The sequence below is a fragment of the Macrotis lagotis genome, chromosome 2 (genome assembly GCF_037893015.1).
Source record: "Macrotis lagotis isolate mMagLag1 chromosome 2, bilby.v1.9.chrom.fasta, whole genome shotgun sequence".
Classification (NCBI taxonomy): Eukaryota; Metazoa; Chordata; class Mammalia; order Peramelemorphia; family Peramelidae; genus Macrotis; species Macrotis lagotis.
The window spans coordinates 183,628,352-183,654,357 of record NC_133659.1 but is presented as its reverse complement, the minus strand read 5'-3'; the positions used below and the strand labels follow the sequence as shown (position 1 = coordinate 183,654,357).

At 41.2% G+C, this 26,006-nt stretch overlaps 1 protein-coding gene across 2 annotated transcripts in view; it reads right to left on the bottom strand.

The window, feature by feature from the left end:
* The window catches only part of SPAG9 (sperm associated antigen 9), a 168,649-nt gene extending 151,042 nt beyond the window's left edge, over window positions 1–17,607 (bottom strand). The window contains exon 1 of one of the 2 annotated variants that reach the window (XM_074223706.1): window positions 17,196–17,607. In XM_074223706.1, the coding sequence (XP_074079807.1) occupies window positions 17,196–17,498 (303 nt within the window). In that variant the 5' untranslated portion in view covers window positions 17,499–17,607. The remainder of the gene's footprint in view (window positions 1–17,195) is intronic. The other variant, XM_074223707.1, reaches the window with a different exon arrangement.
* Between the last annotated feature and the right edge of the window lie 8,399 nt (window positions 17,608–26,006).

Here is a 26,006-nt window from a genome sequence, read left to right as displayed (position 1 = left end):
ATCATTGTGACAGTGAGTAAGTCAAAATGTGAATTGTAATAGCTCTAGGATTTTATGGTCTAATGATGAAAACAACGAGTCTAAGTAAGATAAGATGTTGTGTTAAGAAGTTCCTTTATCAGAAGAGAAGATCTCAACAAGTCATCCAAATTGGAGATTGGAATGGATTCTGCAGATATTGAATGTCTCCAGGGGAAAAAGAGAGGGACTGGATGAGTTCATCTTCCTCCATTGTGTCTATATGTGTATGGGGTGTTTGGGGGGGGGGGGGGGTTCCAAGAAGAAGATAGGTCCCAAGTGGACAGAGAGAGAGAATAGAACTTGAGGGGGATATAAAGGAAAGGGTGAGAGGACTTCAGATGCAAAATATATATATGTATATGTATTAAGAAAAAAAGAGGGGGTGGCTAGGTGGAGCAGTGGATAGAGCACCAGCCCTGGAGTCAGGAGTACCTGAGTTCAATCCGGCCTCAGACACTTAATAATTACCTAGTTGTGTGGCCTTGGGCAAGTCACTTAACACCATTTTGCCTTGCAAAATCCTGAAAAAAAAAAAAAGAAAAAAGAAAAAGAAAGGAGGAATTGAGTGGAATATCCCCAATAAAACCTTCTTAGGGTTAATTTTCCTAGTGAAGTCCTCTCAGGGTTAAGAAACATTAAGACAAGAACAAACTTATTCTTAGACTACTCCTAGAAAGACCTCACATTCTAAGTTAGCCACCTATCTTATGATTAAACTATTTTTTACTAGCTGGGAGAATAGTAATCTATTCCCATGGAAAAACCTTGCAGTCCAAAGAAGCTCATAAACCTCCTCTTGTCTGATGCTAAGTACTGAATAAAAGGATAGTAGATTTTCTTAGAAGACCTTGCATACTCAGACATTATTTCATTTAGTTAAATGAAACCATTCTTTTCTCCTCTTTGTTACCGGGTAGATTTTTTTGCATAAAGACTACAACTCTGAAAACTCAACCAATTGGATTGGATGAGAGGGGGCTAGGGAGGAGGATCACCTTAGGCTTGACTATACCTTGGATCTGCGCAGCGTCTTGATCTTCACTACCTTTTTCAGACTTGGAGTGTGCCCTTTTCTTGAGAAAAGCCAAAATAAACTTTTTTTTTTGCCCAGAGGACTCTCTCTATTTTTAAATGCATTTTTATCCCACACAGTTCAAGAATAAGGTTTTCTATTGCATAAGACTAGAGTCTGAGACTAAGCTGCCTGCAAGTAAAGGATAGGGAAGTTGGGAACTAGATCCAGGTTATGAGGGTAAGGTAAACCCAAAAATATTGCTTTGGGTACATACTTAAAAATTAATAAATTCCTGGCATCCAAGAATGGTGGAAAGCGAGGACAGGATGACTTTAGTCCATGGCAAGGATGACAGCTACAGTATCAAGAGTTGCAGAGGCAACCACTCTTATAAAAATGACAGTTGAGAAACCAAGAGAACTTCTGTTCTGGCAGTACTAGAGGTGAAGGTAGAATAGTCACAATGGTAGCAAGGGCTACTGTAGGAAGTGGAAGTCCACAGGTTTCAATGCCAGTCACTCCCCTCCTGCTCCAGGTGTTGACAAGGTGCTTGGGTTGGTTACAACAATGATCTAAGCACCTCCAACAGTTACTCAGGCACCATTAGGATTCCCCCAACACCCCAAATATACACAACCTAAGCCTAATTGACCCAGAAAAAAAGGAAGTACCATGGTAGAGTCAAAATGGCAGTATGAGGGTAGGATTTCCCAGAAGCTCTCTTCCAAAATACTCCAAAAACCTTAAAATTACTTTAAATTTTAGAGAGGCAAAACCCACAGAAAGACCCAGTGAAACAACTCTCCAGTCCAAAATAACGTGGGAGATCAGTTGGAAGGTTCTGTTCCACTGGGGTCAGATGGCACAGCAGTGCAAAGGCAGTGCAGCCAGGGTCCTGCTCAAGCTCCGGATGAACCAGCCTTCTAAGAACAGCCCACAGGATGCCTGGGTCCCTGTGGGCAGTGGCTCATTACAGCAAAAGCAGTTTCCAAACCTCTCAATCAAGGAATCATCAAGCACAACTTGAAAGATCAACAAGGGAAAAAACTGCCAGAGTGAGAGTGGAGCCCAGGCCAGTGAGGCCCGCAGCCCAGACACTACAGCAGCTACCAGAGAGCTCAGCCCATGGAAGTTAAGGGGGTGAGGGGAGACTGTCAAGGTTTCTCCACTATCCCTGAAACAAGAATCTTGTGCTTTAATCATATGCCAACCCTGGTCACAGTCTGGGGCCCCCATATTTCCATAGCAGAACAGGGATCCTCCTCACAGCTCCAGGGCAGAGGGGTATGCTTGTGGTCAACCACAGACCAGAGCACAGGGAATAAGACTTTGAAGGAACTGAGATCCTCACAGGGGTGCCCCAATAACACTCAAAAACTTGGGAAGCACCTCAAAATGAGGCATAGGCTGAGGAAATGAATAAACGGGAAAAAAAGATTCAGACCATAGATAATTACTTTGGTCTCATGGAGGATGATCACAACACACATTCAGAAGATGACAAAGTCAAAGCTTCTGTATCCAAAGCCTCCAAGAAAAATAGGAATTGCTCTCAGGCTATGGAAGAATTCAAAAAAGAATTTGAAAATCAAATATGGAAGAAAGGAAAAACTGCGAAGAGAAATGAGAAATATGCAGGAAGAAAACATGAAAACCAAGCCAGCACCTTGGTCAAGGAGATACCAAAAAAAGCCCAAGAAAACAACATGCTAAAAACCAGTATACGTCAAATGGAAAAAGCAGTCCAAAAAGCTAATGAGGAGAAGAATATCTTAAAAAGCAGAATTGGCAAGACAGAAAAGGAGATAAGAAAGTTCTTTGAAGAAAACAACTCCTTCAAATGTAGAATAGAGCTGAAGGAAGCCAATGACTTTGTGAGGAATCAAGAAACCATAAAACAAAACCAAAAGAATGAAAAACTAGCAGAAAATCTGAAATCTCTCACTGGAAAAACAACTGACTTGGAAAAGATCTAGAGGAGACACTGTAAAAATTATTGGACTATCAGAAAGTCATGATCAAGAAAAGAGTCTTGATTTCATTTTAAAAGAATTTCTACAGGAAAACTAGCCTGATATCCTAGAAGCAAAGAGTAAAATAGAAATTGAGGAAATCCATCAATCTCCTCCTGAAACAGATCCAAACAAAATAATTCCCAGGAATGTTAGAGCCAAATTCCAAAACTCCCAAGTCAAAGAGAAAATATTACAAGCAGCCAGAAAAAATAATTCAAATATCGGGAAACTGAAGTCAGGATAACAAAGGATTTGCAGCATCTACTCCAAGGATCACAGGGCTTGGAATATAATATTCAGGAAGGCAAAAGAGCTTGGAATACAACTGAGAATCAACTACCCAGCAAAACTGAACAGCCTCTTCCAGGGGGAAAAAAAAATGGACATTCAATGAAATTGGGGCATTTCAAACTTTCCTATTGAAATGACCAGAGCTGAACGGAAAGTTTGATCTCCAAGTACAGGACTCAGGTGAAGTATTGAGAGGGTGGACAGGAAGGGCTAATTAGGAGGTATTTAATGATGTTGAACTGAGTATTCCTGCATGGGAAGAAAATACTAATAACTCACATGACCCTTCTCATTTAAAGTTAGAAGGAGCATATTTAGACAAGGTACAGGAGAGGGCTGAATATGAAAGTATTATATATTATAAAGATGGAGTAAATGGGTGAAAAAGGAATGTACTGGGAGAAAGGGAAAGGAGAGGTACAATGCTAAGATATTTCATGTAAAGAAGTCAAGAAAAAGCTTTTGCAATAACTTTTGCAATGAGTGAGTCTTCATTTTCATCGGAAATGACTCAGAGAAGAAACAACATACACACTTAATAGAATAGAAATCTATCTTGGTCAGAAGTATGGCCAAGATGGCAGCAGAGAAGACAGGCACAGTGCTAATCTCCTGATCTTCCTTTATAAATAATATGAAACAAACCTCTTAACAGAAATTCGATCCACAAAACCCAGAAAGAGAAACTAGGAGAAGATCTACCTCAAGGCTTGTCCTCCAGGATTGTGGGTGAGCTGGGCACAGAGGGGCTGACTCTGCCAAGAGCATAGGACAGGGTCCAAGAATCCACTACCCAAAGAACTCAACTAGCTTGATCAGTGGGGCAGGCGAGATCCTGAGACCCTGAAAGTGCAACCAGTCTGATCGGAGACAGGGTGGGAGTCTGAGAGCTCCAATAGTCTGAACAGCTGGGTGTACTAGAGCCTGAAAGCCTAAAAGCAGGGCAAGCCTGATTGGTCAACTAGGGAGCAGAGGCATTGGTTGTGGCACTGAAGGTCTGGAACTTGCCTGCAGAGCTGGAGGGAGAGTTCCAGTGCTTCATTTCAGCTGAATCCTCTTCCCAGAACAAACACAATTACAGCCCACCTCTGCCCCAGGCATGTGAGCAGAAGACCTCCCTCAGTTGTGAATAAGGGAGAGCAATTACCTTGCTCTAGGGAAAAATCCACCACTGATCAAAAATAAAAATACTCAACAACTTCACTCCAATTTAAGGGAGAAGGCCTCAAATTAAGGTCACAGACACTCCAGAGAAATCAACCAATACAGCCTTCTGGCCTGGCCACTTGGAGTTACTAAACCCAGTGAGTATAGCCTCTAGGGATCTCAACACCAAGCCTCTGTGAACCAGCCCCTTGCCAACATAAGGTCTTAGTAAAATAAAGAAAGGCCAGAAGATGGGGGGAGGGGCAACAGAAAAATTCCTAGAAGGAAAAGACCCTAACTGGGAGAGACCTAGAACCTCTGAGGAAAATATGATCTGGTCTCCAGCACAGAAAGACTTCCTTGAAGAAATCAGGAAGGAGTTTAAAAATCAGCTGAAAGATTTGGGAGAGACAACACCTTGCAACAAGAAAACAAATCATTGGAAAATACAACTGGACAAATGCAAAAAAAAAATAATTCTCTCAAAACCTCAATTGGGGGACAGCTAAGTGGCGCAATGGATAGAGCACTGGCCCTAGAGTCAGGAGTACCTGAGTTCAAATCTGGCCTCAAACACTTAATTACCTAGCTGTGTGGCCTTGGGCAAGCCATTTAACCCTATTGCCTTGCAATAAAAAAACAAAAACAAAAACCTCAATTGGTCAAATGGAAAACTCTTTCAAAAATAGAATTGATCAATTGGAAAGGGAGTTGCAAAAGGTAAATGAAGAAAATTCTTCTCCAAAAAAAAAAGAATGGAGCCTGTGGAAATTAATGACTTCATGAGACAGCAAGAGCCTGTTAAACAAAACCAAAAAATAAAAAAATAGAAGAAAATATCTCATCAGCAAAACCTTGACAACCAATCAAGAAGGGACAAGCTGAGAAATATAGGTCTTCCTGAAAACATTAAATAGAAAAAAAGCCTGGAATTAATATTAAAGGATTTAGTGATGGAAAACGGCCCTGATAGCATGGAACCAGAGGGCAAAATTTTTATTGAAAGAATACATCGGGGGAGGCTAGGTGGTGCAGTGGATAGAGCACCAGCCCTGGAGTCAAGAGTACATGAGTTCAAATCTGGTCTCAGACACTTAATAATTACCTAGCTGTGTGGCCTTGGGCAAGCCACTTAACCCAATTGCCTTACCAAAAAAAAAAAACATTAAAAAAAAAAGAAAGAATATATTAATCCCCTCCAGAAAGAGATCCTAAAATGAAAACACTGAAAACACCAAGGATTATTGTGGCCAAATTCCAGAACTATCAGATAAAAGAGAAAATCTTGCAAGCAGTCAGAAAGAAACAATTTTAGATACCAAGAAATCACAGTAAGGATTACACAGGACCTGGCTGCATCAATATTAAGGGACCTGGAATGAGATATTCCAGAGAGCTTGGAATGCAGTCAAGAATCCACTACCCAGCACAGCTGAGCCATCTCTTCCAGGGGAAAAGATGGACATTTAACAAAATGGGAGACTTCCAACATTTCCTGATGAAAAGACCAGAGCTTAATAGAAAATATGGACATCAAAGAGGAGGCTCAAGAGACACATGAAAAGTTTAAAAGGGGGGGGGTGTAAAAGAAAAAAAACTGCTATCCAATAATATGAAACTGGCTATATACCCACTTGGGAGAAAGGTTCTCATAACTCTTGAGAACTGTAACTCTATTAGAGAAAATATACTTAACCAGAAGTAATGGACACTCATGACTTTTCTGTGACTCAGATAGAATGATTTAAAAACAACACCTCCGCTGTGAACTCATCCAATCTTTCTGGAGCGAAATTTGGAACTACGCCCAAAGGGCAACAAAAATGAGCCATACCCCCTTTGTCTCAGCAATACCACTACTGGGTCTATACCCTGAAGAGATGATGAAAAAGGGTAAAAATATCACTTATACAAAAATATTTATAGCAGCCCTGTTTGTAGTGGCAAAGAATTGGAAATCAAGTAAATGTCCTTCAATTGGGGAATGGCTTAGCAAACTGTGGTATATGGATGTCATGGAACACTATTGTTCTATTAGAGACCAGGAGAGATGGGATTTCAGAGAAGCCTGGAGGGATTTGCATGAACTGATACTGAGTGAGATGAGCAGAACTAGAAAAACACTGTATACCCTAACAGCAACATGGGGGTGATGATCAACCTTGATGGACTCACTCATTCCATCAGTGCAACAATCAGGAACAATTTTGGGCTATCTGCAAAGGAGACTGCCATCTATATCCAGATAAAGAGCTGTGGAGTTTGAACAAAGTTCAAGGACTATTCCCTTTAATTTAGAAAAAAAAACATACCTTATTGTCTGATCTTGTTATCTCTTAGACTTTTTGTCTCTTCCTTAAAGATATGATTTCTCTCTCATCACACTCAATTTGGATCAATGTATGACATGGAAACAAATTAAAGACTGACAGATTGCTTTCCATGGGGGGGTGGGGGGAGGGAAATAATATTGGGGGGAAAATTGTAAAACTCAAATAACATCTTTAATAAAAATAAAATAAAAAATAACACCTCCTTCAAAAGGGGGACAGTAAGGAGACAGAAGAGGAAATAGACTGAATGGGGTAAATCTCATTACATTAAGAGGTACAAAAGACCTATTGTAATAGACGGGAAGAAGGGAGAAGCTGAGAACCACCTGAATCTTCCTCTCATTACACTTGGCTTAAATTTATACACTCAGTTAAATTAAGAAACTTATCTTACCTTTCAAGTATTAAAAGGGGAAAAGGGGAGGGAAGAGATGGGGAGGGGGAGAAAAAGGGGAACTAACAGAAGGGAGGGAAGAAGAGGAAAAGGGGAAGAGGAAAGAAAGGGGAGGGGGGGGTTGACATTGAAGGACAAATACACTGAAGGTGGTGGTATCCAGAAGCAAAATACTGGGGAATATGGATAAAGGGGGAAAAGGGGGGGAAAATACAAACAGAGAGAAGATAGCATGGAGGGCAATAAAGAGTAATTATAACTTTGAATGTGAATGAGATAAACTCTCTCTTAAAATGTAAGCAAATAAAAGGATATGATTTCTCTCTCAACACATTCAACTTAGATCAATGTATACCATGGAAACATTGTAAAGACTAACAGACTGCCTTCTGTTGGGGGGGAGGCAAGGAAGATTGGGGGAAAATTGTAAAACTCAAAATAAATAAAATCTTAAAAAAAAAGAAATCTATCTTACCCTAGAGGAAAAAGGAGAAAAAGGGGATGGCGGAGGGGAGGTGACAGAGGAGAGGGTAGATGGTGAGAGAGGGTAGTCACATACAATACACTATTTTTATTTTTTACAAGGTGGTGGGATTGTGTAGCCTGCCTGGGCCCAAGCAACTGGATGGTTGTTGGGTGTCTAATGTGGAATTTGGGCTCGGATCCCACTGACCCCAGGGTCAGTGTTCTGTCCACTGTACCATTCAGCTGCCCCATAACACACTTTTGAGGAGGGACAAAGTGAAAAGAGAAAGAGAATAGAATAAATGGGAGTGGGGAGGAATGGATGGAGGGAAATACAACCAGCAATAGTAACTGTGAGGAAAAATATGGAAGCAACTTCTCTGATGGACTCATATGATAAAGAATGCGATCCACCCCAGAGACAAAGCTGTTGGTATAGAAACACAAATAGAAGTACAATTTTTTTCTTTTTCTCTCACTTTGTTTTTTGTGAGGCTTTTTATTTTTGGGGGGGAGAGAATTATGTTTACTGTTACAAGATTATTTCAGTAATGTGTAAATAAGTTTTAAAAAAGAGAAAGAAGGGGTGACTAGGTGGCACAGTGGATTAGAGCACTGGCCCTGGAGTCAGGAGCACCTGAGTTCAAATCTGGCCTCAGACACTTAATAATTACCTAGCTGTGTGGCCTTGGGCAACCCGCTTAACCCCAATGCCTTGCAAAAAAAATAAAAAAAAATAAAGACAATAAATAATCAAACAAACATACACCTATGAAAATGAGGGGAAAAAATGGAATGTTACACCCTTAGTGAAGGGGCTGACATGGATATGTTAGAAACATTTTGCAACTGGCTATCCCAGAAAGAATATGTGACCTACTTCTGGTTGGTTTGTCTCAAAACACCATCCCAATGGATCATCTCATACTATTGGGCTCTAGTGTCAGCACCCCCTTTTCAAGTTTACAGTTAACATAGTGGGAGACACTTAATGTCTTTTGACTTCAAGTATACAAATACATAGACTTCAGAAAACCCAGCAAAGCAAGAGACAAGAGTCCTACTAAATAAATACTAGTGTGTATGGCATTTAAATTTTTTTCAGCATTTAAAGATTTGTTTTGTTGGAACAGAAAAAGTTCATATATCAAAACACAGGTCTATTATATACATCCTGCCTTTTTTTTTTTTTGCAAGGCAGTGGGGTGTGCCCAAAGTCACATAACTAGGTAAAAAAGTGTCTGAGTCCAAATTTGAACTCAGGTCCTACTGACTCCAGGGTCAGTGCTCTATCCACTGCGCCACCTAGTGCCCCATATATATGTATTTTATATGTATAATATATATGTGTTTGTACATACACACACACACACACACACACACACACTTAATGCATTGTTAATTCCAAAGCTTTCCTGCTTGGCTGCATCATCTCCTTCTAGACATCTATCTTTTCCCTTCTGTGCATTTCATTAAATACTTATTGTGAATCTTAACTTTCTTTTCTTTTAGGGAGGGATGCATTTAAATTTAATAGTAAATACAGTTTTATATATAAACACTATATACTCTTGTTTATTTAGCATTAAAGATCTCTCTACAAAACCTTAAACTTGAATGAATGGTATGCCTCTTCTGAAAGTCTGCTGATCTCTATTCTAATTTAACCAAATGAGAACTCTGGTCACAGATAAGTAAACAGCTGCAAAAAGTGTAATACGAAGTACAACTATTAGTAACTTAAATGATGTCAATCTTCCCTGCAAGTCAGAACATAAATAATAATACTCGATCATAATGAAAATAGCAATTTGTCATGTCAATCAAGTCAACAAACATCTATTAAGTGCTTATTATGTGCCAAGCTTGCAGTAAAAAGAAAGGCAAAAACAATGTCCCTTCCCTCAAGTAGCTCACATTCTAATGGAAAAGAACATTTAACATACAATTCATATACGAGGTAATCCCAGAGTGAAGGGAGTGGGGGAGGATGAGCAGGAAAATGATACCGGAGCTGAGTCTTAAAAGAGGCCAGGAAACAGAGGGTGAGGAGAAAGAACATTCCAAGCTTTAGAGATAGCCAGTGCAAATACAAAAACAAAAATAAAAACAAACCCTGGAAGATGGAATGCTCTACTTATGGGGGGGGGGGGGGATTATGTTTACTGTTACAAGTCTATTTTAGTAATGTGTAAATAAGTTTTAAGAAAAAAGAAAAAAAAAAGAAAGGAAAAGAAAAAAAGAAAAGAAAAGAAAAGAAAAGAGGGAGGGAAGAAAGAAGAAAGAAAGAAAGAAAGAAAGAAAGAAAGAAAGAAAGAAAGAAAGAAAGAAAGAAAGAAGTGCAAGAAAGCCAGTGTTGCTTAATTTTAAAAGCACATCAAGGAGAGTAAACAGTAAGGCGATTGGAAAAGCAGGAAGGGGTCAAGTTGTAAAATGCCAAACAGTAGTTTATATTTGAACCTGCAGGTCATGGTGAATCACTTTTGTGACATGATCGGATCTGTGCTTTAGGAAAAATCACTTTGGCAGCTGAATGACCATGAACTGAAGGGGAGAGAGAAACCAACAAGAAGTCCAAGAGGTGATGAGGAAATAACCCAGGTTTCACAACTGTTTGAGTATTAAGGAGATTTGTATGAGAGAAGTTGTGAAGGTAAAAGCAATAAGATTTGGCAATAGACAGGATCTGTCGAATGAATATGAAAGGGAAGTCAAGGATAATACTAAAGTTTAAGTCTAATTTGGGGCCTCGTAAATCTAATGCCATTTTTGTTGAAAAGTTATATAGATTTGAAAATTTAAAGTCTAACACCTTCAAGATAAATTAAATTCAGTTGAAACTTGGAGATACAAAGATATGAAGTGATCTGCCCAATGTCAAACAAGTAATGAATAAGTAGCAGAAGCAAAATTTAGGCCTGGGTCATCTATCCCCAAATCAAATGTCTGTGGTATCCAAGTTAAGATTATCTGCTATTGGTCTAAAATACTAAAATATTCATGAGATAATATTCACATCTTCCCTTCAACTGTTATCTCATTTTAATTGAATGAAATGTACATGAAACTATTAAATAACTTATTTAGGATTCTATTCACTAACAAAAAATACCCAGAGAAATTAACTAAAAATTATAATTAAATGATCAAGTACAATTAATGGCTTAACAAATCTAGAGCTATAGGAAAAGTTTTTTAAAGGCAGGAAAATAAATTAAATCTTAATGTAATTCTTTTCTTCACCAAATTTCACTTTATACTGAAAAAATATCTGACACTTTCATGCTGCAATATAAGCCTATTCTCTCATTGGAGAAAAGTCCATAAATATATACCCCTTTTTAAGGGACCTTTGTCAAAACCTCAGAACAAAGGTCCAAAGGAAAATGCCATCATAATAAGAAGCTATGACAAAGTTAAAAATACAAAGCATTCTTCTTATTGAAGTTCTACTATGATGCCTCATTAAAAGGAAGAGTTCTCAAAGCCATCAAAACACATACTCTGCCGCTTCCTCTATCAAGCTGAAAATGCTTAGGTCCAGACCCATTCAAATAAGCATTATGTCACAAGCATATGACAATTATCCATGGAGTTAGACAAATTCTGAGAGGCTCAACATCAGAAAGCTAGCTATCAGGTGATGAATTCTTTTGGTCACTCAAAAATGTTAATTCATCTGTGATTTTATATACATAGGTATGTGTATCTTTATCTGAATAGCTATAGATATATCTATCAATCTGATCCCTCCAGATTTGTGATTTTATCAGGCTAGCCTTAAGTATAATATAGCACACAAGATGTTAACTCTGTGTGGATGTGACATAAAATAAGAGGTACAGAAAACATATAGGAAGACTTGGGATAAGAAAAAAAAGTCAGCTTTTAAATCATCAAATGGAAAATAATTTCCAAAGGCAGTGATTTTCAGAATATATGACTTAAAATATCAATTTTAAAGCTTTATGTAAGTGATAAGGAAAACACGTTTAATGCATAATACCATCTGTTTACCATCAGCAATGTTTATCATCTGAACCACTCATTTGAATACCCTTGGTATATAGGTAGCAGCTCTGTAAAAAGTTTCCTAGGATTGAATGTCTGTTTTGTATTTCTTAAGGATCTTTGATTAAGATATTAATCTCTACTCTCTGTGTCTATGTTTATCACAAAATCACGTATCCCAGGGTTGAAAGGAACCTTCCATAACAAGTCCAACCCATGTCCAAAAGAAATTCTCATGACGATATTTGGGACGAGTAGTTTTATCCAGACTTTGAAGACCCTTCAATGAGGGGGAAATCATCTCTATGATACCATGATCCTGTTTGTTACATCCCCCCAGGCAGCCCATTCCACAGGTACAGCTCTAGTTGTTAAAAAGTTATTTCTATATCAAACCTACATGTGCTTCTTGGCAACTACTACTAAAGTCAAATGAAGTCTAATCCCACTTTGATTTCAACACTGGAAAAAAGCTAAAATTTAAAATTCCTCCCCATATACTCTCAGGTCTTCTCTAGACTAAATATCCCCAGGTTCTTCAACCAACTTCAATGGCATGGACTCAGGAAAGGACCAAGTGCCCTCTTCTGTACTTCTTCCAGTTTATTAATTTATTAATTTCTAGAACTGAATACAATATTCCAAATTCAGTCTGAGCAGAACAGCATTATGGAAGCACTGTCATATTTATATTTTTAATGACTCAGAAAACAAAAACAAAAAATTTTTAATAAAAAATCAACTTCCTTAATTAAGTTTTCTATTTTTAAAAAAAACCTTCATCAATGAATTTCAAATATAGAAGAGCAAATGTGAATTGTGTCAAGTTCTGCTTTCCAGCACACTTGCCTTATTTCTTCCATATTCATACTTGTAAACGGCAGAGAAACTTATTCAAGTCAGTATAGTATATAGAAGAAACATTTAAAAAAAAATAAATTTTGGGCGTGGCTAGGTGGTACACAGTGGCTAGAGCACTGGTCCTGGAGTCAGGAGTACCTGAGTTTAAATCCGGACTCAGACACTTAATAATTACCTAGTTGTGTGGCCCTAAGGCCACTTAACCCCAATGCCTTGCAAAAACCTAAAAAGAAAATAAATAAATTATTTTAAAAAAAATTCCCAGGTATTCTATTACTACCACATTCAATCACACAGAATATAAATCTTTAAAAGAATAGTCATAAAATGGGAGGTATTCACAACTATATAAATTTAGATTCTACCTGTCTTCCATAGCCCTTAAACTCTACAGAAAAGACCTATCAATTATTTCTTCATGTCCTCATTATTTTTATGACCAACAGTGAAAATGCTTATTTTTTACCCATACCTAAGAATATTTACTCAGTAAGACCGGTGATATGAAACAAGACTAAATTACCACAATTACAAGAAACATATTTTCTGGTTGTATAAAGTACCTAACTCTTTTCTAAACAAATGATTCAAAAAATTTCTCAAGTTTTCTGTGAGAAAGAATTAAAAGATAAAACTAGGATTCTGAATAATAATCATCTGTAAACAGCTCATTTACAATTTTCAGGATCAATCATTACAAAAGGGAATTAGTCCCACTTGAATTTAAAAATAAGAGCAACAGGCAGAAAATGTGTTCAAATAAAGTCAAATTATTATTGTAATAGAGATAATATTTCAAATCCTTGCTAAGTAAGAATTATGAGAGGAAAAGTTCTAACAACCTGACTCATTCATGAAATCTTATTGAATCCTACTAATCAAAGAGGCAGGCAATTCAGAATCAGGATATCTGAATTTGAACAATATCTGACATTGAGTATATATGACCCTGAGCATATCATTTAGTATTTCTGAGTTTCCATTTTTTACCTATAATGTGAGTATAAACAAAAATAATAATTGTACATCTTAAAATGCCATACATAAAATGTGAGCTGACACATATAGCAATTTACTTTTTCTATCAATAGTTGGCAAGGCAAGCTATTTCACTTGAGATTCCCTTTAAGGAAAGTACTTATAGGTAGTATGATACCTACTTTCTTAGAGAGGTTTAGTGACTTGGTCAAAGCAAATAAGCTAGAAAGGGTCAGAAGCAGAATTCCTTCATCGTTCTAACTCAAATCACACTATCAGAAATATTAAACGTAGTACTTTCTTCAGAAGCACACGCAAGAAAATTGAGAATTGGATAGGCAAAGTGACAAGTCCGTGTTGAGGCCCAAAGTCAGGCCGAGGATTTGTGACTTCCAGTAAAGGAACTGAATATACTTTTTCAGGCTGAAAAAAAGGTGACACGCCAAAGTCCACCCAAGCATTCCTAGTGGCACAGTGGCCCCTTAATCTGAATCCTGCTAGTACAGATACAGTATCCCCTAGGAATCATACAGAATTTACCCCATCACAATGGGGTAAAGAAAACAACCAAATTTATTTCAGAAATCAATATAGTGAATACCCATTATGTGCGTACCCTGTGGGGTACAAAGACAACACAGAGAAATGAAGCTTTCTTCAAGGCTCTTACATTCTGGAAAAGAGCAGGGAAATGAAGGTTGAGAGAATACAACATATAAACAGATAGACATATGCACAATTTATTATTTAAAAGTTGACAACATTAACAACTGGCAAGAGATTTATTCCAGATTGTGACCTATGAAATGTGAAGGCTGAAGGAGACCAAGTATTTTAGGTAGTGACAGTAAGAAAAGAGTTCATTCCTGACAGAAGGGGCAGCCTGTGCAAAAGCTGAGAAGTGAGAAATGGCATGCTTAAATCCCCAGGGAAGAAAGCAAATAAACCGATGTGGAAACAGATATATGAAGGGGAATAACATGAAATTTAGGTAGAAAGGTAAAAAAGGGACTTTAAATGCCACATGGAGAGGTCTACATTTTATGCTAGAGGCAATAAAGTACCATGGAAGTTTCTTGGAAAAAAGCATGATGGAATGTGGAGAATGAATTTGAAGATGTTAAGAATGGGATCATGGAGTCTTAAGTAAGAGGCTCTAGCAATTAGTACAGAAGAGAAGTGATAAGGGCCCTGAATTAGATTGCATGAGGAAGTAGAATCAACAAAATCTTGTTTAAGAACTAGAAATTAGTTCAGTTGACATTTTATCAATGTGTACTGCTTTGTGACCATTCTGAACCTTATGTTGTTCAATGATTTTCATAGAAGGGTCATTATATGCATTTGTTTTTCAAATTATAAAGTGTAACAGACTCTGGGCAGTGACAGACATATACTGAACCTGTCATAAAAGAAAGTTTCAGTGAGGAGTGAGCCTATGTAAAATTTTGTTTTGGAACCCTACATCTATTTCCTAGACTACATTCTACATCCTAGGGTGAGTAAAATTATTTTTTCATAATAGAGCACAAAAGTTTCTAAGAGGAAAGTAGGACACAATTGAGTTCTTAAAGGAAAGGTGGGTATACTCCCAACCTCTTCCTCTTCTCCCTTTGTTATGGTTAGATGGTTCAGTGGATGGAGCACTAAGTCTGTAAAACCTGGAAGATCTGAATTCAAATTCAGCCTAAGACACTAAGTTTCTGACTCTAGGCAAGTTACTTCCACTGAAGAGGAAAATGGCAAACCACTCCATTATCTTTGTCAAGAAAACTGTGGACTGTAATGATCCATACAGGTCAAGTTGGACATATATGAATAACAGTAAACACTGTGATAAACCTGAAGCTAAGGGCAGCAATTGCACAGGATGTCTGCCTTTAACAGTGCTTCTATAAACAAACAATCTCCAGAAACACTTTTCTTTCAGGACTTGGTTAGAAATCTTAGATACATAGTGTGGACTCTGAAATCTTCCTCCTTACTAATTTCACCTCCTTCCCAAGACTTGCCCAGACTCATCAATTATCAACCCTCTCCAAGGAGCTGGCATGAGTTTGAAAATGATGCTTATCCCTTCTCTAGACAGCAGCAACTAAGTCTTGTCATTCGAAGCATTCTTTTCTTCTTTGAATTCATTTTACCTGCCTTTCCTCCCCCCAACCCCCAGATGCTAGGTGATATTCTTATTTTAAAATTTTAAAAGTGAACTAAAATTAATCTAGTTTTGATGTATTCATGACACTCCTAGAAATGACTAATAAAAAAATTTTTTAAAAAGTAATGACTGGGGTGGCTAGGTGGTGTAGTGGATGAAGCACCAGCCTTGAAAGTCAGGAGTACCTGGATTCAAATCTGGCCTTGGGCAAGCCACTTAACCCCATTGCCTTGCAAAAAAAAAAAAAACCTAAAAAAAAAGTAATGACTGTAATAAAACCAAAACTGGAAATAAAAGCTCTTGTAAAGTAAAATAAGAAGTTTAACCTAAGTTGAGCTGGTACAAGGATGCAATCATTATACTTCTGAAAAGAGGAGAAACGGTCCTAATCTCAAAGTATTATACAAATTATTTCCAAACATTTCAAGACTCCCTGAAATTCAATTAATCGTTATTGAAGGTTCACAGAACTGAGGACAGAGCAGAGGAGTTCTAATGTACTTTAAGGTTTACAAAAAACGTACACATTCTGGAAACATTCTACAAAGTAGGCAGTACAAATATCTCCATTTTACAGATGAGAAAGGTGAGGCTAGGAAAGGTTCAGACTTGCCCATGCTCAATACATTTGAGTGTTCAATTAAAGATTCAAAACCTTTAAAAAATAAAAAATAAAAAAAAAACAAAGATTCAAAGCCTTGTATACCATGAATCCACATGAAAACAAGAGTCTGAGTCACTGCCACTATGGCTTGACCCATGCAATCTGGTGTCAATGATCTGTAAGGTCCTTTCCAGCTCTTAATGTGTTAGCTCAGGAGCCCAGGCTGAGGCTCTTTCCTCCTGCAAGTTAACTTCATTCCCAAAGGTAAGCAGCCTTTCCCAGACATCCTTACAACCCTAAAGCCTCCCCTTGGAGACTTCCCTGGATTTATTCCGGTTACGTGTTGCTCGTACGGGGTTGTTTTCTCGTTATTTGCTCCTTCAGACGGGGAGCTCCGGGGGCCGGCGGGCCAAGGGCAGCATGCAGCAGGCGCTTAGCACTCGCTGCGTTTAGCTGCCCCGCTAAGTTACACAAAAGGCCGCGGAGGCAGATGCCCGGGCCGGCTCAGCTGGAGGCTGCAGAAGGCGCGGGGCAGGCAGGGCACGGGTCGGCCGGCCCTGCCCCAGCCTCTCGGGATCCACAACAGGTGGAGCGGGGAACTGTCCAAGGTGACCCCCTGCCCCCGGGGGCTGCACGGCGCGGCACCCGCAACTCCGCACAGGAGTTGACAAAAAGCCCGCCCGCCCTGCCCCGGCGCCAGCGCCGCCCGGAGACCAGCCCGGCGCCCGGGGCGCCCCGCGGGCTGCCCACTCGAGCCGCCAGCAGGCCCGAGCCGGGCGGGGGGCGCCGCGGGGCGGGCGCGGCCGGGCGGGGCGCGCGCCTCGGGCCTGGCTCGCCTCCCCGCGGCCCCGGCCGGGCCTCGCCCCGCGGGGCGCTCCCTCCCCGGCCGGCCGGCTGGCTCACCTCCTCGGCGTGCTTGCGCAGCGCCTTCTCGCGCTCGTACTGGGTGATGAGCTGCTCGTTGTCGTCCCGCAGCAGCTCCAGCTCCACCTGGTGCTCCTGGTCCTGCGCGAACACCGAGTCCAGGTTCTCCAGCACGGCCACCACCAGCGGCATCAGCTCCTTCACCACCTCCTCGTCGTAGCGCCCGATCAGGCGCTCGAACTCGCGGTAGATGGAGCCCGCCAGGCCGGACACCCGCTCCGACATCACGGCCCCGGAGCCGCCGGGCTCCTCCTGATACACCACGCCGTCTTCCAGCTCCATGGTGCCGGCGCGGCCCAGCCCGACTCCGGGGAGCCCGCCCGGTCCCGGCAGGGGAGGGGAGAGGGGGGGAGGGAAGGCGCTCGCTCCGCCGCCGGCCGCCGCCTCCGCCGCAGCGCCGCCAACTGCCCGAGCCGTCCGGCCCCCGGCGCGGCGCCGCGTCACCGGCGGAGGGCGGGGCTCCGGGCCGCGTCACGGGGGGGGGGGCGGGGGGCGGGGCCCCGGTCCTCCGCAGCGGCCGCGCCAGGCGGGGCTTTCCCGGGAGGCGAGAGGGGCGGGGCGGAAATGGCCTGACGTCATCGGGAAAGCGAAGGAAGGAGGAGGGGCCGGGGGCAGGGGGCGGTCCTAAGCCGTCCCCCCCCCCCCGCCCCCGCCCGGCTCGGGGCACGTGGGAGGGACTTGGACGGCGCCGAGGTCTGCAGAAGAGGAGTCACACGACCGCGTTCGTGGGCGGGGTTGGGGGAGGGGCGGGGCTGAGGCGGAGGGCCGGCGGAGTCGGGAAGGTCGACTAGGAGGAGGGGGAAATTCCACGGGGGAGGGGGCGGGGCTCCCGGAGAGGGCGGGGCAGAGGCGGGAGGGACGGCCGCAGGGGCGGGGCTTGGGCGCCCCGGGGGAGGGGAGCGGGGTGTGTGGGGAAGGCCCCGGCTGCCCCGGAGGTGGGCGGGGAGGGTGACACCCCGTCTGGCCTCCTTCGGAAATGGTGACCCGCTGAGTGGGTGAATCCCCTCCGCCCCGGGAGGGCCGTGCCGCTTCCTCGCCCCCGCGCCCTCCGTTCCGCCCTTTCCTGTAACGCTCCGGAGGAAAGGGCGTCTCGGGGGCTCCCTGGAGGGGCCCCTCAGAGGAAGAGGCCCGCCGGGGGAGAACGGGACCGAGCAGCCCTGAGGCCCGAGGCTCCCGGCTGGGACTGCGGCCCGGCCCGGGGATGATGCAACCCGACTGGAAAGAGACCTCAAAGGTCACCCGGCCCGCACAAAGCCCGGGAGTGGCCCGGGCGGCGGCCTCGCGGGCCCCGCGCCCTCCCAGACGCCCAAAGTGGAGGGGCCCCGCGCCCTCCCCTGGGACTGCCGCCCTCCCTGCCGGCCATCTCTTCCGAGGCCTGGCAGGACTCCGTCCACACTCGCCACTTTCTTCTAGAAGCCTTACGCGAGCCTCTTTAATTCCACGCCCCTCCCCGTGATTGTCAATGTATCCTGCATGTCCCCCCACGATCTCAATTTATCCTGTATATGTCCCCCCCGTGATTATGTCAGTTTATCCTCTATATGCCCCCCATGATCTCAATTTATCCTGTATATGTCCCCCCCGTGATTATGTCAGTTTATCCTCTATATGCCCCCCATGATCTCAATTTATCCTGTATATGTCCCCCCGTGATTATGTCAGTTTATCCTCTATATGCCCCCCATGATCTCAATTTATCCTGTATATGTACCCCCCCATGATTATGTTAATTTATCCTGTACATATCCCCCCCCCCCCCCGTGATTATCTCAGTTTATCCTGCTTTATGTCTTTATAGATTTGTCAAGCACCCTTACACGGAGCAAGTGCAAAGTCAGTGTTGTTCCCTGGCTTTCTCTTTTAACTAGACAGTTGTTTGCATGTTTGTTCTTTTCTCCATTATGCAGTGAGTTCCTTGAGTGTGGTAGCTATTTGCTTTGCCTTGTATTCCCCCAAAAAAACCTTAATAAATGCTTCTTAAGTTGATTTGAGGGTTTTTTTTACCTTTTACTTTTTCTTTTTTACTTTTCCTCTCGTATCTGCAGAAGATAGGGCTCTCCTCCAGTCATCTCTAATATATTGCAAGATGATGACCTTGGCACCTCAACCTCTCCTCTCTGGTCATGACCCAGCTACCTCAATTCAAATTAAATTCTTACCGCATGGAAATCTGAGAGGAAATATGGCATTGACAGATAAAAAAATGGTCTCCAGTCAGGACTATCTGATACAAGTCTTATCTCTCACAAGTACCATCTGTGGGATCCGAAGCAAAATCTCTGAATCTCTCAGTGCCCCCAATAACTCTAAAGCTGAGTTGTTGAGATTCACTGGAAAATAGAGTTTCTTCATTAGGAGTTGCTCATACCTGTATAATTTACAGTTTCAGTTTTAAAAAATGTTCAAGGTCATGGAGATACAAAAATAAAAGATAAAAATTCTTAATTCAAGAAGTTTACATTCTAGTGAGAATATGAAGAGAGAAATTGATGTATACATATATTACTATAATTTAAACATACAAAATGTAACCAGGGGTAATTGAGGGCAGCATTGTTAAGTTAAAAGAAGAGGCCTTGGGATAGCTAGGTGACACAGTAGATAGAGCACCGGCCCTGGAGTCAGGAGTACCTGAGTTCAAATCCGACCTCAGACACTTAATAATTACCTAGCTGCCTGACCTTGGGCAAGCCACTTAACCCCGTTGCCTTGCAAAAAAAAAAAAAAAAAAAAAGGCCTTAGTCTGGGACTTTGAATTACTGTGGGAGGGATGGACTTGGCAATAAGGGAATTTGGGGGCAATAATCCTAGAGATTCCTGAACTCAGCTTCCTAGAGAGAAAAGGAAGAAATTTGGATGCTGGGCTCCTGTGCAAGACTCCTACAGTGAAAAGGAAGAAGTTTTAGATATCAGGGAGTTTCTGGACCAAGAACCTTATGACCTCTATCTAATGAGAATTCTGTGACTTTGTTAAGACACTGGGATGAAGATAGATTGCTCGGATCTGTCTCTCTGTGTGTCACTATTTCTCTGTCCTCCTCTCCTCAACCCCCACACTTTTTGCAAGGCAACGGGATTAAGTGGCTTGCCCAAGGCCAGGCAGCTAGGTAATTATTAAGTGTCTGAGACAGGATTTGAACTCAGGTACTCCTGACTCCAAGGCCGGTGCTATATCCACTGCGCCACCTAGCCCTCCCATCCCCCACACTTCTTCATCCCTACTCTTTTCTACCTGAGTACAGCATCATGTACCTACTTTCTGCGACTGGCAAGTCAGGGGGAAAGAAATAGAGAACCTGTGCCCATGCAAAGAGGAGTACCTGGACCTTGAGTTCTTGATCACCTGCTTTCTCTTTTCTTTTCTGAATCCAGAAACCTGACAGTGGACTTCCCCAGCTTAAGAGATGGAAGCAACTAGTGTATTGAGCAATTTCGTGCTAAAGAATATAATATGGCAGAGATTAAATATATGACCATTCAATCCCAAGTGTGGGCATTTCCAAGCTAGGGGTTTCGGGGGATTCAAGTGAAAGAGAAGGGAATTTCTTGATGCATCATACTCCTCAAAGAAAAAAAAAAGAGGATAATTTACATAGTACCTGTACAGCATTTTGCTTGGAGAATCAACCAGTGACTTAGTGCAGTCAGGTCCTTCAGGCAGGGTTTTGCTTGTTAAGTAACTTCACCATGTATGTTTACTTGAGAGTGGGGTGAGGCAAGTCTAAACCACAGCATTGTACCCTGAGTGTGGGACTGTGTAGAACAAGGGGATATAGGGATTTTTTTCCTCCTCTTCAGACTTCTTTTGGGCAACTTAGGTACAGTGAGGGAAGTGACTGGATGAAAGTTAGCAGAAGCCAAAATAATATCTTAGATCTTTATGCTAAGAACTTGAAAGGCATGGGAGGGAATTTTGGGACTTGACATTCAGACATCAACATTCCTAACAATCATACATTTAAAAAAATTAAATATTTGCTAAATTTGTTATGAACAAGAGACTGTACTAAATACTGGAACAAGAATGATGAAATAAGCTACAGTCCCTGTTCTCAAAACACAACCTAACAAGAGTCAAAAGACATAAACCCAGGGGCGGCTAGGTGGCACAGTGGATAAAGCACCAGTCTAGAGTCAGGAGTACCTGGGTTTCAAATCTGGTCTCAGACACTTAATAATTACCTAGCTGTGTGGCCTTGGGCAGGCCACTTAACCCCATTTGCCTTGCAAAAACCTAAATAAAAAAAAAAAAAAAAAAAGACACTCACAAGTATGATACGAGTACAGAAGAGAAGGTCAGAAAACTTGCTAAAAGACAATTGCAATGGAAAGAGTTAGCCTTTTTTTTTATCTGGTCCTTGAGGGCAGCTCCAGGAGCAGGAGGAAAAAATTTTGAAAGCAAGTTTAGACTTGGTATCTGAAAAAACTTAAGTTCCCAACTCTTCAAAAAATGGAATGCTATTTCAAGAAGCAGCATGTTTCCACCCAGCTCTGCCCTTGGAAGTTTTTAAGCAATGACCCAATGATCTTTTGTCCAGTATTTTAGTTGGGGTGAGGGGGGAGATTTCCTTTCATGTATGAGTTGGAGATCTTCTCAAATTCTGTGATTCTGGAAGACTCTATTTCCCACAATTGGGGACTCCTAGATAAAAAGGAATACCATGACCATTCTCAATTTTCTTAGTTTAAAGTAACTCCAGCTAAGAGTAATAAACCAGAAAAAAAAATGACCTTTGGGAGACAGTCCTAGGATTAGAAGCATTCCTTATGACCCCAGAAGCTTGGAGGGATGCTGGCTTATTATTTGCTGTAAAATCTTTGGAGAAAATATTCTTTTGATGCCTTCAAGCAAAGGTCTTATCACCTATAACCTATTTTAGGTGATTAAGGAACTCATTTAAATTGTTTGAGGACTCCTCCAATCATCACCCTTACCTCCAAAAGACCTGTCACAATCTGGTTCTAACCTGCCTTCCAATTCAAACATTTATTGCATTCTATGTACAAAATTCTGTTCCTTTCTCACGTCATCTTACCTTTTCTTCCCTTCAGTCATATTCAGACAAACTGGCAGTAGTTGGACTCCCATAACACCTCCATCCCTACCATCTGTTGCACTCCCCTCCCTTCCTTTAAAGTCCAAACCAAGGGCTATCTCCTGATAAAGCCCTCTGTCTGGCTGAAAGTGACCTCCTCTCAAATTTTGAATATCACTTTTACCCACTCTTCTGCACTTAGAAGTATCATCCTTAGATGTATCCATGGCTTGCCCTTCCTATTATATTATATGCTCTATGCTCTTCGAGAATCAAGACAGAGGCTCATCTCACCTTTGCTGCCCCAGCACCTAATACAACGACTTGTACATAATAGATAATAAGTAAATATAGGATAAGAGTGAGTATGTGTGTGTGTGTGTAAATGTTAGAAATGCTGATCAACTGGTCTGGTGTCATGTCTCAGGTACCCACTCTCTGATTTCCCAGTCTCTGTCAATAAAAAGATCCAAAGATATTACCCTACCTAGCTTGACCTCTTTTAGTAGTCTTCAGCCAACTTCCCTTTCTGTGCCTCAGTTTCCCTAGGAGTAAACAAAAATGGAAGAAAAATTTCTTGTGTTATACAGTATAGGGACAAGTTATGGTTAGGGAATAGGGGAAGGACATAAGGGTTTGTGGCTGCTATTTAGTAAGCTCATAATTAGAAGGGAGGTGACTCAGCTAGACAAATATTGGGTTAAATGCCATTGAGGAGATACAGGTCAGTTCCTGGTCATAAGAGCAAGCCTCTTGTAACCTCTACGAGCAGCAGGAGCTACTGGAATGTGTAGTTTTTCTCAACTAAGGGTGGGGGGATGGAAGGATACTGAGAAGGGAAAAGCTAAACTTTCAAACTCAGGAAGCCAGACATCTGTCTTTGCCTCTTAATTACCTTGATTCTTTCCTTCCTCCACTCCTGGCCACCCCATCCTCACAGGATTGAGATATTCAGGACCACAATTCTATGGGTGGGGCTCCCTGACAAAGTCAGGTAGGAAGGATTACAGGGCAGGTTCTGTCACAGACCTATCCTCTGGCACTTCCCTGATTAATTATCTATCCCACTTCTCACTGTAGTTGTTCAGAATCTTCTCTTCTCCAGTCACCTTCCTTACCCCATCATCACCCCTCCCTCTCATCAGAGGACTTTCCCAATACTTTTAAAGGGAAAAAAAAAAATGGAAGCTGCTCTCTACTCCAAACCAACAAGTAAATAATTGAGGCCAGATTTTAATTCTGTTCTTCCTGACTCTAGGGCTGGTGCTCTATCCACTGCATCACCTAGCTGTCCACCCCCAAACACCACTCATTTTCAATTCCTTATCCACCAGTTTCCTTCCTACTTCCTCTTGTCACTAGAATCAAATATAAAATCCCATATTTGGCATTTAAAGTTTTCTACAGTATTTCCTACCTATCTAGTCTTATCACATGTTACTTGTCTTAACCACCCATATTGTGGGCAAGCTGGCATATTTGATGATTGTATTTGACATTTATAAAGCACTTTTGGGTTTGCAAAACCCGTTATTTATATAATCTCATCTGATGCTAGAAAAAACCTTGGGATGTGGATATTATTATTTTACCCATTTTACAGATGAGGAAACTGAGACTGAGAGAGAGAGAGAGAGAGAGAGAGAGAGAGAGAGAGAGATTAAGTGACTTGCCTAAAGTCACAGCCATTAAGTGTCTAAGACAGGAAATAAACTCAGGTCTTCCCATCTCCAAGGTCAGAACTTCATGTCATCAAAGCTGCCATTCTGTTGTTTCTCATTTTCACAATTGTTGTTTTCTGTTTCCCCTCTTAGTGCTTGAAATATGCTTCATCCTCACATCTACCTCTTAGAATTTCTAGTTTCCTTTAAAAATTATAAAATGAGTCAGCATAGCCATTTGTAAAAGACACTCAATTTAGGCGGCTAGGTGGCAAAGTGGATAGAGCACTGGCCCTGAAGTCAGCCTCAGACACTTAATAATTACCTAGCTGTGTGGCCTTGGGCAAGCCACTTAACTCCATTTGCCTTGCAAAAACCTTAAAAAAAAAAAAAAGACACCCAACTTGTAGTCAGAAAGACCTGGATTCAAATTCTGATCTCCACTACTTAGCCTATTTAGAATGGCAAACGGAAAGATTGTCCTTTCTAAGTCTAAATCTAAAGTGTTCCCTCCTTCAAGTTTAACTTCTGAGCTTCCAGCTTGTTAATGTTCACTCCAAACCTAAGCTAAAAATTCAGTATTTGATTTGTGCATAGTTTGTATTTCTTATTTATATACATGTTGTAACATACATATATGTATATACCTTGAGATCAGAGGCCATTTGGGTTTTGTCTCTATCTCTAGCACCTAAAAGGATTGATGTTTAATAAATGTAAATAATAAATTAATTAATAAATATGACTTCCATGGCTTCTAATGCCCAAAGACCAGGTATGTTACATATCATCCCTCCCCCAAAGTTCTCCAATACACTTAAGGTGATTGGAGAGTACCTAGTCTCTCGTATTGGTTCACACACTACACTTATGGTATCTCTCCAATTTTAGGAGTCCTCTGTACCTCCAGCTCCTTTAAATCACTTATGTTAGCTTTTACAAAGGAATATTTACCCCAAATATGTAATGAGAACAAATATACAAAAATTCCCCTCCCAACATATAGGGGCAAATCAATCCTTATAGCAATTCAGTTTCTGTAGAAGAAGGGGAATAGATTCACTGCTAAAACTCAGTTAACCAAGAAACATTTATAAGCACCTATAATGTGCTAAATGTGCTCCTTAGCACTACGCTAAGCCCTGGGGATACTAAAAGAGACCAAAAAACTCATCTCTCTCTCTCTCTCTCTCTCTCTCTCTCTCTCTCTCTCTCTCTCTCTCTCTCTCTCTCTCTCTCTCTCTCCTTAAGTAGTACAAAATCTAATGGAGAAAAAAATAAATTTTACAAATAAGCTATATTACAGAATAAGTAGGAAATAATTAAAAGAGAGATAGCATTAGTATTAAGAAGGATTGGGAAAGGCTTCCTGTAGAAGAAAGGATTTTAGTTGAACTTAAAGGAAGTCAGGGGAAACAAATAGGTGTAGATGGAGAGGAAGAATATTCTAGGTATAGAAGACAATCAAAGAAAGTACCAAAGTCAAAAGGCAGAGTGTATAGTTTATATAACAACAAAGATACCATTGTCATTTGATTGAAAAGTGCATTGATGTTGAGGAGTAAAGTATAAGGAGAGTGGAAGGTAGGAGAGAGCTAGGTTATAAAGGTCTTCCAATGCCAAAAGGATTTTACATTTGATCCTAGAGGCAATAAGGAGTAGGGAGGCAAACTTGTAATTTAGGAAACTCACTTTAGTGGCTGAATGTAGAATTGATTGAAGTGAGGAGAGACTTGTGGCAAGCAGATCAGTCATCAGACAATAATTTAGACATGAGTTGAAGAGGGCCTGAACTAGAGTAATGATAAAATCAGAAGATAAGAAGCAGCTTATTAGAGAGATATTGTGGTATTATCTCAACAGTAACAGGGAAATCAAAAAAGAATGAGGGTTAGAGGGTAAAATAGTACATTCTATTTTGTATATATATATACAAAATAGAATGTACTATATATTATCTATCAGATGTCTAGTTTGAGATGTCAGAAAGACATTTGGCAATGCCAGATTAGAGGTCAATAGAGAGATTGGGGCATCCCCAGCAAACTGATGATAATTAAATTCATGGGAGCTGATGACATCACCATTGACGT